The sequence below is a fragment of the Schistosoma mansoni genome, assembly GCF_000237925.1.
Source record: "Schistosoma mansoni, WGS project CABG00000000 data, supercontig 0013, strain Puerto Rico, whole genome shotgun sequence".
Lineage (NCBI taxonomy): Eukaryota > Metazoa > Platyhelminthes > Trematoda > Strigeidida > Schistosomatidae > Schistosoma > Schistosoma mansoni.
Genome location: NW_017386025.1, coordinates 3455100 through 3467923, shown reverse-complemented (window position 1 = coordinate 3467923; position 12824 = coordinate 3455100). Strand labels below are relative to the sequence as shown.

Sequence of the window (12824 nt, the reverse complement as noted above, 5' to 3'; positions counted from 1 at the left end):
AATTAAGGCCTTCGTATTTCTCCATAAGTATGTGAGAATAGACAAATTTTCTTTTGTAAATCGATTATTTAGAGGATCAAGATATACTGTGGAGCTCTATGAGTACTTTGCTATATGCAAAGCTTTTGGGTCCATTGATGAACTTCAAAACACTCATTTCCAGACTAACATAAGGTTGTGAATAAAATAAAGCTAAATAAACAAAAACATCTGGGAGAACAATAAGAAAACAGAGTTCATCAGTTGCCTGTCACTGGAGTAATGTCACGAAACCTTAGTGCGAAACGTTAAACTATGAAGGTTATATGAAAAACAACTGTTAATGAATCCTCATTAAACATATCCAATTTTTAGAATTTATTTCTATCTAATCATTGTTTGACTGATTAAACGATTCGTTTTTTCTGTGAAAAGTTATTACATCTAAAACACTGTGATTTGTATATATAGATTGTAAGTGATATTGCAATATATGCCTAGGTATTGCTTACAGAAAACATGTTAGAATGGACAAGATCGAGTATGAAGTTATCATAGGATGACATGGACTGACTGGGAGAAAGGAATGAGAATGGTGACAGATTTGAAAATGTATGTACACAGTCGCACATCTCATCTAATCATTATTTGATTGATCAAACGATTCATTTTTTCTGTGAAAAGTTACTACATTTAAAATACTTTTGTGTTTTACAACACGGTAAGAATATAACCATAGCGACTTTTTATTTAAACGAAATGTCATAGAAAGAATTTTTCATAACTTTTCGAAATAGGAAAAATTGTATGATATAAATATCTACATCAACAGGATTTTTTGCGAGAAAACTTCAAAGAAAAAACATCAAGGTCAAGTCTTATGAGGTCATAAATCACTCAATTATTAAATGGGATAAAACGAAGTGAACTTCTACAAATGTATACAAATCAATCAAGAAAAGTAATAAAATTTGTAGTAAAAATCCTTAAAATATAAAGTTAGGATTAAATTGATCGATAAACCGTTCCTATGGAATACGTTATATATATATATATATATATATATATATATATATATATATATATATATGCATTCTTGTGCTATAAACGGTTATCCTTTTTAACCTATTTTAAGCAATAATAAGCTAAAATCTGGCATCTTTCTACTAATCTATAAAACGTATTTGAGAAACTTAAGTTGACAAACTAGGTAAAATACGTTGAATAATTTATCGGGTGAGCTTTCTCCTTACAAATTATTTTCAGTTTTGAGAAGTATTTACAACCTAATGTCATTCATTATGACCGATAACTCTGTGGTTACAGGTTTCAGCATTGAATTTTAATGAGTACATTTCGCATTAGAGTTACTGGTTTTTCTGGCCAACAAAGTCGAAATAAACAGAGTGAACATTTAAGTGGTAAATGGAAGTAGAATCATATAACCATTAAACTTCAGTGCCTTGTTTAAATCTTATCAATGTTAATAGCAAGCAAACAAATTATAACTCATGAGATCATTTAGAAGTGAGTTGTAGGAGCAAGGAAAGAGAGAATTGGAAGCTAACTAAGCGGAATATGACACTTTAAATTAAACTCTTGGTAATTTTTGTTTGAAATCACACTTGAATCGATGTCTAAAGATAAACTTAACTGCACTCATTTCCCAACACGAGAAGAATAAGCGGTTTCGTATGAGTCTGCTAAAGAATAAAAACATAAGAGTTTAGTACCCAAAAGTACATTTTAATCTTCTTACTACTCAATTTTCTTTCAATTTTGAGGCAGATAGAACTGATGGGTCGATGTTCACTTGTAAACAAACGTTTTTTAGGATAAACAGGTGGTCAAGATTCTGAACGGCAACTGATAGACTTAAATCTGAAGTCAGCAATATGTATTATAATGAAAAAAAATAGTTATTGATTACAATGAACTAGTAGAAGATCGTGCACATTCACATTCATTTGATTGATAAACTGTCTTGACGATTGTGTAATGAATTTTACTATTAAATAATGGATGACAGAATCTAAATTTAAAATATTTTGGAGTTTCACACTCCCGACACAGGATTTAAATTCATGTGGACCTTCGGTTTGTGTAACAACTCGAATTTAAAACTATCGTTTGTTTTAGTATATTTATGAGATCCTATATACCGATAGAAACTGATTTGAAAGACTAAAAACACAAACAAATGACTAATTTAAATGCAAACAATTGTTCTTAGAAAAAAATATTCACTAAGATAATAATCAAATATTTGTCATTAATTAACCGTGAAAAATCTACTCAGCGTGAATTTCGTGCTCCACTTTCCAGCCTTGAAATAAGTATTTTGTAGTGATGACAATTTTCCTAAAATAATCATATGAAGTTAAGAGTTTAAAGAAAATTCAATTGTTAGCAGTATATACCCTAAATTTAGAAGATGATGAGGTTGTTATAACTGTTATATATCTCCTTATTACGACCCAGCTACTCCTATGGCTTAGTATTCTTGGACACTAATGCACTCGACAAGTCCCCAAATCAGAAAACGGTTGAACAGGTAAGATGTTATATACCGAATAACAAGGATAGATGGAATTAAAAAGTGCAATGAGAAATACGTCAGTATATTTAGTTATTACATGAAAAGATTCTAGAGTCTTCTCCAAGCATCGACTAGCACTGATTGAAAAAAAATTGACCAATCAGCGTGCACCAACAAAATCGTGCACGGAACATGCCCTAATCCAATCTATGTCCCGCTAACAGAGGCCTGGTATGGTAAAATCTGGTGGTTTCATCTGTTACAGCATTCAAAAGTTGAACTATTCAACATGTTCCGTAGGCATAACAGGGTTATACAGAAGTTTTTGTGTTCAGAGATTAAACTACTTGTGTTATATCTAATTACAAAATGGATTTTTTATTGATCAATAACCTTACTAAATACTGATTGATTGATTGATTTAATACATGTCAAATAAGTTGATGAAAAATATCTCCATTTACGAATAATTGATCATCGTCAATTAATGACAACAATGTGTTGGATAGTTTGAAAAAAACGAAACAAAACAATTGAGATAGTAGCTAAGTGTTATAAAAAGTAATAATTTTATTATGTTTAGCATCGACAATTGGCTTTATTAAGTAGCTTATGAAAGAACACATAAAAAAATTAGTCTACAATAAAAATTAAGGCTGTAAGCAAGACGATTGGCGGTCATGAATGATTAGTACCATTAATAATGAATAACAGTTTTTCTTAACCGTTAACATATACATATATGTTACTTAAAAGCCTGTATCGATTTAGTAAAAATATGCATGCTTGGTAAGAGAAACAGTAGGTATATTTATTTACATCTATCATTTAAAAAAATTCAAAATATAAAGGGTAACGTATATCATAGCCTTTGTATAGTGATCGTACAATCACAATTAATGGTAGTTCAGTATTGAAATAAAGATTCACGCAATTAGTCTTGAGTAAAAAACCTTAAGTGACACCTAGTAATACTATTTGACAGCTCAAATTAAAGTAGATGCGGCAGTGATCAAAACGGGAACTCGAAGGTTGTAAAAGAAAGGTGATTTGTCCGCTAGATCACAGCTTAAACACAATCTTTAGCTTACGGAATGAAGTTAGATCATTATTCTCATCTTATTACTTTAATAAATATTTATTTTAGAATTTTTGCAGTGAATATTTGAAAAATAACTATCTTCATTTATGAATATAACAAATCTACCCCTTCTGATACTCTGACTCCTAGTTCTTATCGAGATTCAACATTTGAAAAATAATACTGGGCTCAGTAACTCAATATTGCAACCACCAGAGCAATATATGACTGATCACTTGCAGTCCTAAATATCAACGTAAAGATTTAAACAACCAATAAAATAAATTATTAGTCATAAGGTTTAAAAAGAGACGGGAAATTTTTACCAAAGGTCTTATGTTTGTCATGACTTACGACTGTTGCTGCCACCTTGATGTGGTGGTCGGACTTGCCTATCGTGATGAACCAATCGAGCTATACTGGCTGGAACAATCGTTCTTCAAGTTCCTAACATGCCAGACAGGTCGGTTGAAGAGCAGTAAGTTTAAACGAAGTAAACCCAAGGTCCGAGGGCAAAGTCCTACTGCTGAGTGTACAGACGTGCGACGGTAGTAAGATGTTTCCTTCAGACAACTAGCATAACAGCAATGCTGCCTCCTCACAAAGGAAGGGTGGGTTTAGAGAAGGTCGATCCTCAAAATGCACTACTCTCCTTATCCCACGGATATCCGTCTCAGAAGGTAAAGTCTCAACAAGTAAGGAGGTAACACAAAACTTACCTTCAAAAAGGTTGTATGCGATTGATCGGCCTTGAGCAGTTGTCTCATGGGCACTGCGGTCACGCTATCAAGTAACTAAGGTCACCTCTAATCCAGTTTCCTTTCCAGGTCCCTCTAGAAGAACTCTTCCATGGTGTGGGCAACCGAGAATAGATAACTGCCCTCATACTTCTAACAGCACTCGAGATCACTGTGTTCATAATCAATCACCCTCTTCAATTCCCATTATTCCTCCCACCTCAACTATCAACTGTAAACTTCCTCCTTAGGTGTCACCATGGCTAAGGATTCTATTGCGTGAAATGCTTTCACAGGTCTGCTGAAACCACGCTCCAAACTACACATTGGAGCCTTCCACATACGCACCCTGTGTCAAATCGGCCAGTAAACCTTCTTGGCTAAAACACTAGAATCTCGTACCATTGAGGTTCGCTTTGTCTCTGAAACAAGAATATAAGACCCTAGTGTGATCATTAACTCGACCTCACCTCGCCAAAACTAAGAGCCGATGAGATACACCCTCTGTTTATCTGGTCACCCGACGGAAAGTTCTCGTGGACTGACATGTGTAGGCATAGCATTAAGTATGAAGGCAGAAGAGGCAGCTTTAGAATGGATCCCCGTTAACAGTCGCCTATGTGTTGTTCGGCTAAACGGCTCCGTAAGAACTCGGAAGGATAGGGATACGCGTCGTTGCCCTTTCATCATTTTTGCCTACGATCCCACTGACTGCAGGGTGGATGCATTGAAAGATGAATTTTGAAGAAAGCTCTCTGAACTTTATCAAAAAGCTAAGCACACAGACATAGTACTTGTAGCAGGTGACTTTAATGCCTGAGGAGTTAGCTTAAACCAAACAGAAAGACATTCAAGTGAGTATTTTGGTATTCCGGCCAAGCGAACAGATAATGGTAATCGTCTGCTGCAACTGTGCTCAGACAATCGTTTACTTTTAACAAGCACTGATTTTAAGCATAAGGATAGACATCGTCTAACATGGCGACCCCCTGCACCAAACCAACGATGGACTCAAAAGACCATATTGCCACTAGTCATATGTGGAGAAGCTTGAGACAATACTGCCGCTCGTTCTGGAGTTCGTGTTTAGACTCTGATCATGCTCTAATACGAGTTCGCATTTGCTTGCGCCTCACTAGTAATGAATCTCCATAGGCTGAGGTGATTGAGCGATGTATTACGTATGCCTGAACACCGATTACCACGATACGCAATGCTGATTAGTGTTAGATATGGATAGAAGAAAGTTAGGGTGGCCAAACCAAAACATGGCATCAGTCCATAAAGTTACTAACTTCTGACCTGAGCCATGTTAAAAGATGTAGACTACTTGGTTGGGGTCCGCGAAACTATCATAATCAATAATTGGAGGCTCTAAGTGACATGGCTCAGAATCAATCACAATGGTATAGATTTATACACTCTTTGTCTTCGCTTAAACGGTGAGATTAAAATTACTTTATACCTTTTTTCTAATTCTTTCTTCCTGTACTATATCCTTATACACGATCTCTCTTTTATATATTACTACTATTGAAGTAACTATTTTTATGAATTTGGTGTTCATCTTGTTGTGCTAATGAGGTATGACAACTTGGACCGATGACTTACGATAACGACATACCAGGAACTTGAACAAGATACATTACTCATCTTCATCGCTAACTCTAGGTTTCAAAAAATCTTTAAAAAAATACATTTTAGTTTACAGACATTATTTATTGGTAAATATTGGCCTTCAGTGGAGTACGATCATCATTAAGGACTTGACATAGATGGCATTGCTCACTACTCAGTGACCGACCATTTGTAAAAATACCTTAGTCCTACAGAAGATCAGTCATGATCCGAATAGCTCATTGGTAATGTTTATGACACTGGATCGAACCAGCCATGGGGCATCAGTTCCCTAAAGATTACAGGTACATACTGTTGACGAGTCCCAAGCAGAAAGAAACCAAGATCCAAGGTTCCCTGTAGAATTCTTCAAACCATCATCACATACATCAGCTTTATTACATACAATTTTCCATTGATTTGTAAAAACAGTTTAACATCAACCGTAATCATAGGTTCATAGGTTATTCAAAATGATACACAACACCCATAAATAATCCAATAAAATACAAGACGTTCACATGATAAGATTCGACGAGATTATATATGAATCACAGAAAAACGATGACGATATTTTTAGAAAGCAAATAAACAACACATGTGTGATCTAGTCCGTTTAAGTAAAACAAAGTTTTTTTTAAAAATCTCCGTTTACAGTCAGAATCCAATATGCAAAAAATTAAATTAATGAGCTTGAAACTCGCAGATAGAGAACATTTAATTAAGATATTTAAAACAGCTTCATATCAATCCATAATCGAATAAAATATTCTATACGTATACTTGATAAAATTTCAAGCAAATACACAAGCTAATATTAATATAAGCGTAAAAATAATACTTACATAATACCAACAGTTACTGAGTCTGTGTACATACTTCCGCTGATAATGATGGTGGACTAGAACCAACAGGTTGTGATTCAAGACTTGATTGTCTCGAGTGTGACTGATAGCCTGATGAATAATAATAATCCATTGGTATACCACTCTTAGACATTATTTGTGATACACCGACTGTTGCCGTAGACGCAGTAGCTGTAGATGAAGAAATTGACGATAGTGAGGAGTCATTTTCAGGCCTCAAACAATCTGATGGATTCGATTTAGAAGTAGACGGATCAGCAGTGGCTGAAGTGGAATTAGGAGAGGAAGGATCGGTATTTTTTAAATCAGTGTTCATTGACGGTAACACTTGTAAATCAGGTCTAATTCTACGTCGTCTAGATGATCGTACTAAAAGAACACTATCTGTAGCAAAATAATCATAAGACTTTTTACCATAATTACAATACTTAACACTAGGATCAGTTCCAATAATATTAGCGTTTTGTCTGTTTTCATCTGAGGGAGTATCAGTGGTCATACATAGATTAGGTAAATGATGCCGATTTGGTAAAGAATAACAAGTTACATTATCTGGATTAAGTATATTAAATGTAACATTCTGACCGAAACGAGGTTTATCATGTGTAACATTAGACAGTTGTTTGTCTAACTCAACAACAGCAGATGCATCTATAATCAAATTCTGTTGTTGCGGGTTTACACGTCCTGATGGGATTGATTTATCTAATGGGAGAGTAAGAGGGGATCGAAGCAATAAACTCCCTTTCGACATTGAACATGGAGTGGATGATGTGGAATTTGAAATAGGTGTCACAGAGCTTGAATCAGATATGTCACAATAAAATGACTGTGATTGATCTGCCTGTTTAAAAGCATTTGATGATTGGTTTACATTTGTTTGTGAAGAAGTCAACTCATTTTGACAAATTGATGACTTTGAAACACAGCTACTTGACCCTACAAAGAAAATAATAGTAATGACATAAATGACGTAAACACCAATAATAATAAAAGAATTGAAGATAAAAGAGTGATATTTCAAATAAACAACGTATATTTTTTAAAGTCTGGGTTCAAACATCCGACTTAGAAATTCTTGACACAGAAGGGTCCACATCTATTTTGTGGTACTTAACGTTAGCATGTGAGTTAATCATATTCGGAATGAATAGAATCTGCATTAGATGGTTGAGACTTAACTTTTATAAACTAGTGAGTGGATTTACGAATTTGATGAACGTTAAAATAACTAAAAATAGGTTGTGAGGGAGAATTTCCTAAATTGAAGCCTACGGAATCATTATCCTAATTATTTCTTCAAAACATGAAACTTTCTCATTAGTATGCTGATTTCACGACTGTTTACGGTCAAAAAACCCAAGACAGTCGAGTTTTATTCAGTTGGATTAAGAGGCTATTAAAAATATCTAGTAGTTGGATTCAACACAGAGTTTGCTAGTTGAGATTATGTTAACTGATAAGTAAAGGGGAAAATGAAACAAATTTTGTATAGGCAATTTAAAAAGGAAATATATTTTTAAAATAAACGTGACCAAAAGAAAAATTCTCACGTTACTTAAGTTTTAATTGATAGTGGAAAAAACAATATCAACTGTAAGTAGTATTGTTTTACAAATTTTATAAGTTACATAACCGTTAAAAGTAGGTATTGAAACTTGATATTACTTTTGAATAACAACCCAAACCCTGAATTACTGAATGTGATATTAAGACAAAATTGTGAAACACGGCTTCAATCATATACTGAAATACGTCAGGAAAATGTTGATAACCAGTGGATTCTTAATAACACACAACCCTACACAGGATTAAACGTGAGATTACTATTTTCAGGTGGCGAACTCCGTATCATTCAGTCAAAGATTTACGTTTTCCAGATTCAGTCATTTCACGAAACTAGGCGACTATATTCTAATGCCAACCATACATGACAGCCTCATTTTCAACAAACCTGACTTCATAGGTTACAGCTTCCCTACAGAACTTCAGGTAATGCATTACTGAACCAATTCACTAGGGTCTAGGTGTGCATTACTATAGCGTCATAAACAAAGACGAAGTATTTGTTCAGATGATAGCAGTACACAATGAATATATCTTGCAATTGAACAAACCACCTAATTAAGGATACAACTTTTACAATTTTCTGGTAATTTATCAAAATTTATTAAATAAAGAAATAGATAATTAGTTGTTTAATACAGTAACTTTTCGATAGTGATAACTATTGACTGATAGGAATGAAGGCGAATGAACCAAACTGAGAGAGTACTGTAATTTGCAGACAAGAGGTTTAAAGTTGAATAAAATCTTTTAATTTAATCAGTAAAACTCAATCTGCAAATATAACTGTGAATTGTGTCTTTTTTATTCATTAAGCCTATTATCAAATAGAAGGTTTAAGTAAACATGTAAACTAATTACTTCACTGTAATGAAGAACATGAACATGGAATCCTGAAGGCCAAAAGAGAAGAAGACCAAAGAACACATTACGTCGAGAAATAGAGACAGACATGAGAAGAATGAACAGAAACTGGATAGAACTAGAAAAGAAGGCCCAGGACAGAGTGGGTTGGAGAATGCTGGTCGGCGGCCTATGCTCCATTGGGAGTAACAGGCGTAAGTAAAAAAAAAGAACATGGACTAATTGGAAATCAGTCACACATTTGAGTTTTCATCTAATTGTAATGTAATAACAGACAGACAGACGCCCCCAAATGCCCTGGTACGGCCGAGAGTGGGGACAGTCCGCTCTCCCTCTCCAAATGCTCTCACATGGCCAGCGAATATATAGCCTCTGCCAAGAAAGTCCTACTCACTGCCTTCTCGTACCACGGGTGTTGTTCACAAAAGTGTGAGGACGAAAAGCGAATGTCCGGCGCCTTAACCGGGTTGGTGGACAAGGCGAGTCCACCTAGGGGAGTTGGAAAACCCTGATTCCAAACCAATGGTGCACATGGGCTCCAGTATCCTGAGGGAACAAATGGCGTACGAATCAATCGTTGATCACCGGCTACCATGGGACTGCATCTCCTCACGATGTTCCACTGCCTTGTGGATCAGATCTTTCGGTCAAAGGCTCCGGGTGTGGGCCCCTAAGAAAACCACCTGTTTCAGTTCGGGCACCTGGGCAGTATCACAGCCCTCACACAAATCGAATGAGATTTGTATGGCGCATATATATCTGGTGCTTCCTTGTACCAATATTTATGTGTTTAAATAAATAAATATAATAATAACAACAGACACATTTATTTCATCCATAATATGATACTTGGGTGACTGAAAAAAAAACTCGAAATAAAAAAATCCATCAGTTTTCCTCTTACCAATAAATTTAGAGGCTGTTAAGTTAGTTGCAAGTCTGCTTTTACATTAATTTAATCATCACAATTGTTTGAATATTCGAACTGGCTATTTAAAGCACTATAGTTACAGTTTCGATAGTTAGAAAAACACACACATGTATATATGAACACAGTTGACATACAACACCAGGCTATTTTTTTTTAAAAAAAAACTTTATGTCTCAGCAGCAGAACATAGATTGTTAGTCTGAGAAAAAAAGAACCCAACTATTTCGACATGTAAATTATGTGACCTTGGCCTCAGGTGGGAAAATTTCTTTCCCTCTTTTAAAATGTTGTCAAGATTAAAACAAATATGGATAACTTAGTGTTTAGTTTGATTTTTCAGTTAAAGTACTTGTTGATATTTTAAACTATACACAAACACTATATTACCAACTAATAAATGCCAACCACTCCCATTTCAAAGTAAACAAACTAATCTACTGGCTGGATATTTAAAATAACCTTATTTCTCATTGTAATTTTGACTGTCGTTATGATCACTCATGGATTTGTGGTTCATGCAGTTTTAATTTTCTTCCCTGAGTCAAGTAATATCAATCTTCGTTTCGTTATACAGTACGTAGTAAATGAAAAATGTCTGCAGATGTAACCAGTAGCAGTATGAGGATCTTAACAAGTTATTCCAGTTCTTTTAAAACTGTGTGTTCACTGCCTTTCACAGAGAACTTCTACCGACTGGCTTTTCTTGGTGAAGATGTTTAGTTAAAAGTTAGAGCATAAAAGAAGAGGTTCGGAGGTTATTGTCGAATTCGAAAGCCCTATCTCAGGAATTTAGATAATCTTAATTCTAACTAAGTAGAGCATATAGGCCACAGAACCAAGAAGATGAATGGTATCCGAACCTACCTTTATCATCGGACTTACAGGGATTGTAACATGTGACGCTGCTTCCTGTCTTGTGGATCAGACCTTTATGTTAGCAGCTTTGGGATGGTTGTTCGCTAAGAAAACCACTTACCTCATTTATGGTTTGGGATGGAGTCCAGCGTTCGCATAAAAGTCAGAATAATCCCCAATTAAAAAAGTAAAGGTGACGAACTTTACGGACAATTTTATTACTTTTCTATCATACTAATTGTATGTTCGATAAATAAATAAATAACGGTAAACTATTTAATGACAATGTTACATCGATTGACTGAGTGCGTACGTGCCCTGTTAATATATGACGTGATGATTCCCGCCAATCAGAGAGAAGTGAATTATCGACCAGAGAAATGATACACAAAAGCCGTATGAGCAGTCTTGAGTACTTATCAGTCCTCCTATCTGCCTAGTCCACCAATAACTGCCTATGCAATATGAATCACTATTCTCATACATGCTGGGTTTATATACCAAACAAATAGACCACATTGTACCATAAAATAGGAAATAATATTTGTACAAATGTAGCCAAATGTGGCTGTGAATATGGGGGAATAGTAATTAATGGACTAGGGATAACTCAAGAATGGTAAATCGTATAATAATAATCTTTAGATCAAAATAAAGCTTATAATAAGAGAGACACGAAGATGAATAGTTTAGTTACTTAACAATTATACAATAGGAAATATACGTATCAGATCGGTCCATAATCAGTCCTCAGAAGTTACCATTCACAATTCGCTTCGGGATATAACATTAAATAAATCACCACTGATATTTTATGAACTAAATCTTCTTATCATTATATCATATCAAGATTATCGATAACATTAACTTCGCAGACAGTAGATAATGACAACATTGTAAATTCCATTAAAGAATTATCAAACTATACGAATGTATGAGCTCAAAACATTAACATAGTAATTCATTTCAATCATAAGTATCAAATTTGTTATTTGTCTATAATAAAGGCAAAACAGGGAACATTAATGTGTATACACGACTTGTAAACACTAAGTGTCATATTTCAATTTATTCGTCTATTCTGATAAGAATATAATTTCTTTCCAGAAAGTTTTCTTTTTTGAAACCCTACTTAATCATTTGCCAAGTAATGATGACAATTTCTTTTTATTCATTGACAACATTGAGTTAAATATAAGAACTTTCGTCTAAATTAGAGCAAATAGTTTCACAGTATTTGGGCGCCGAATTGATGTAAGACATTAAATAGGAATAATATATATTTGTAAAATCTCAGTGAATGAATTTGAAGTAAATCTAACGTTTCGACTGGCAATCTGGTCCAAACTTTTTCAAGGAATTATCTTTGAATTCCTTGTAAAAGATTGGACCAGAGTGCCAGGCGAAACGCTAGATTTACTTCAAATTTATTCACTGAGATTTTGCAAATATATTATTCCTATTTGATTAAGTTAAATATTTTCACATAATTGAATATATAGTTTTAGAATGTGAATTAACGAAGTAGAAAATTAAGATAACCTTAAACCATTATTAAATATCAAACACACACGTTCACTAAAAAAAAATAAGAAAACCGATATATTTCTACAAGTAATTTCATTATTTCCTGATAACTGGTGAACGGTTCTGAATAGCTAAACTAATCAATAAGAGAAGAAAAGAAAAAACTAATTACAAGGATTAGTACAATGATAATATTCATAGAGTTTTTATGAAGAGAAAATCTAAATGGTAGAATTAAGAGAAAGAAAAAAGGCAAACAAAG

At 34.2% G+C, this 12824-nt stretch overlaps 1 protein-coding gene across 1 annotated transcript in view; it reads right to left on the bottom strand.

The window, feature by feature from the left end:
* Positions 1-12824, bottom strand: part of Smp_076960.1 (hypothetical protein) — a gene marked incomplete at its 5' end in the record, with an annotated part of 48727 nt that overhangs the window by 9341 nt on the left and 26562 nt on the right. Inside the window, one exon of the mRNA XM_018790937.1 lies at positions 6799-7758. Within this exon, the coding sequence (XP_018645946.1) occupies positions 6812-7758 (947 nt within the window). The 3' untranslated portion in view covers positions 6799-6811. The remainder of the gene's footprint in view (positions 1-6798; positions 7759-12824) is intronic.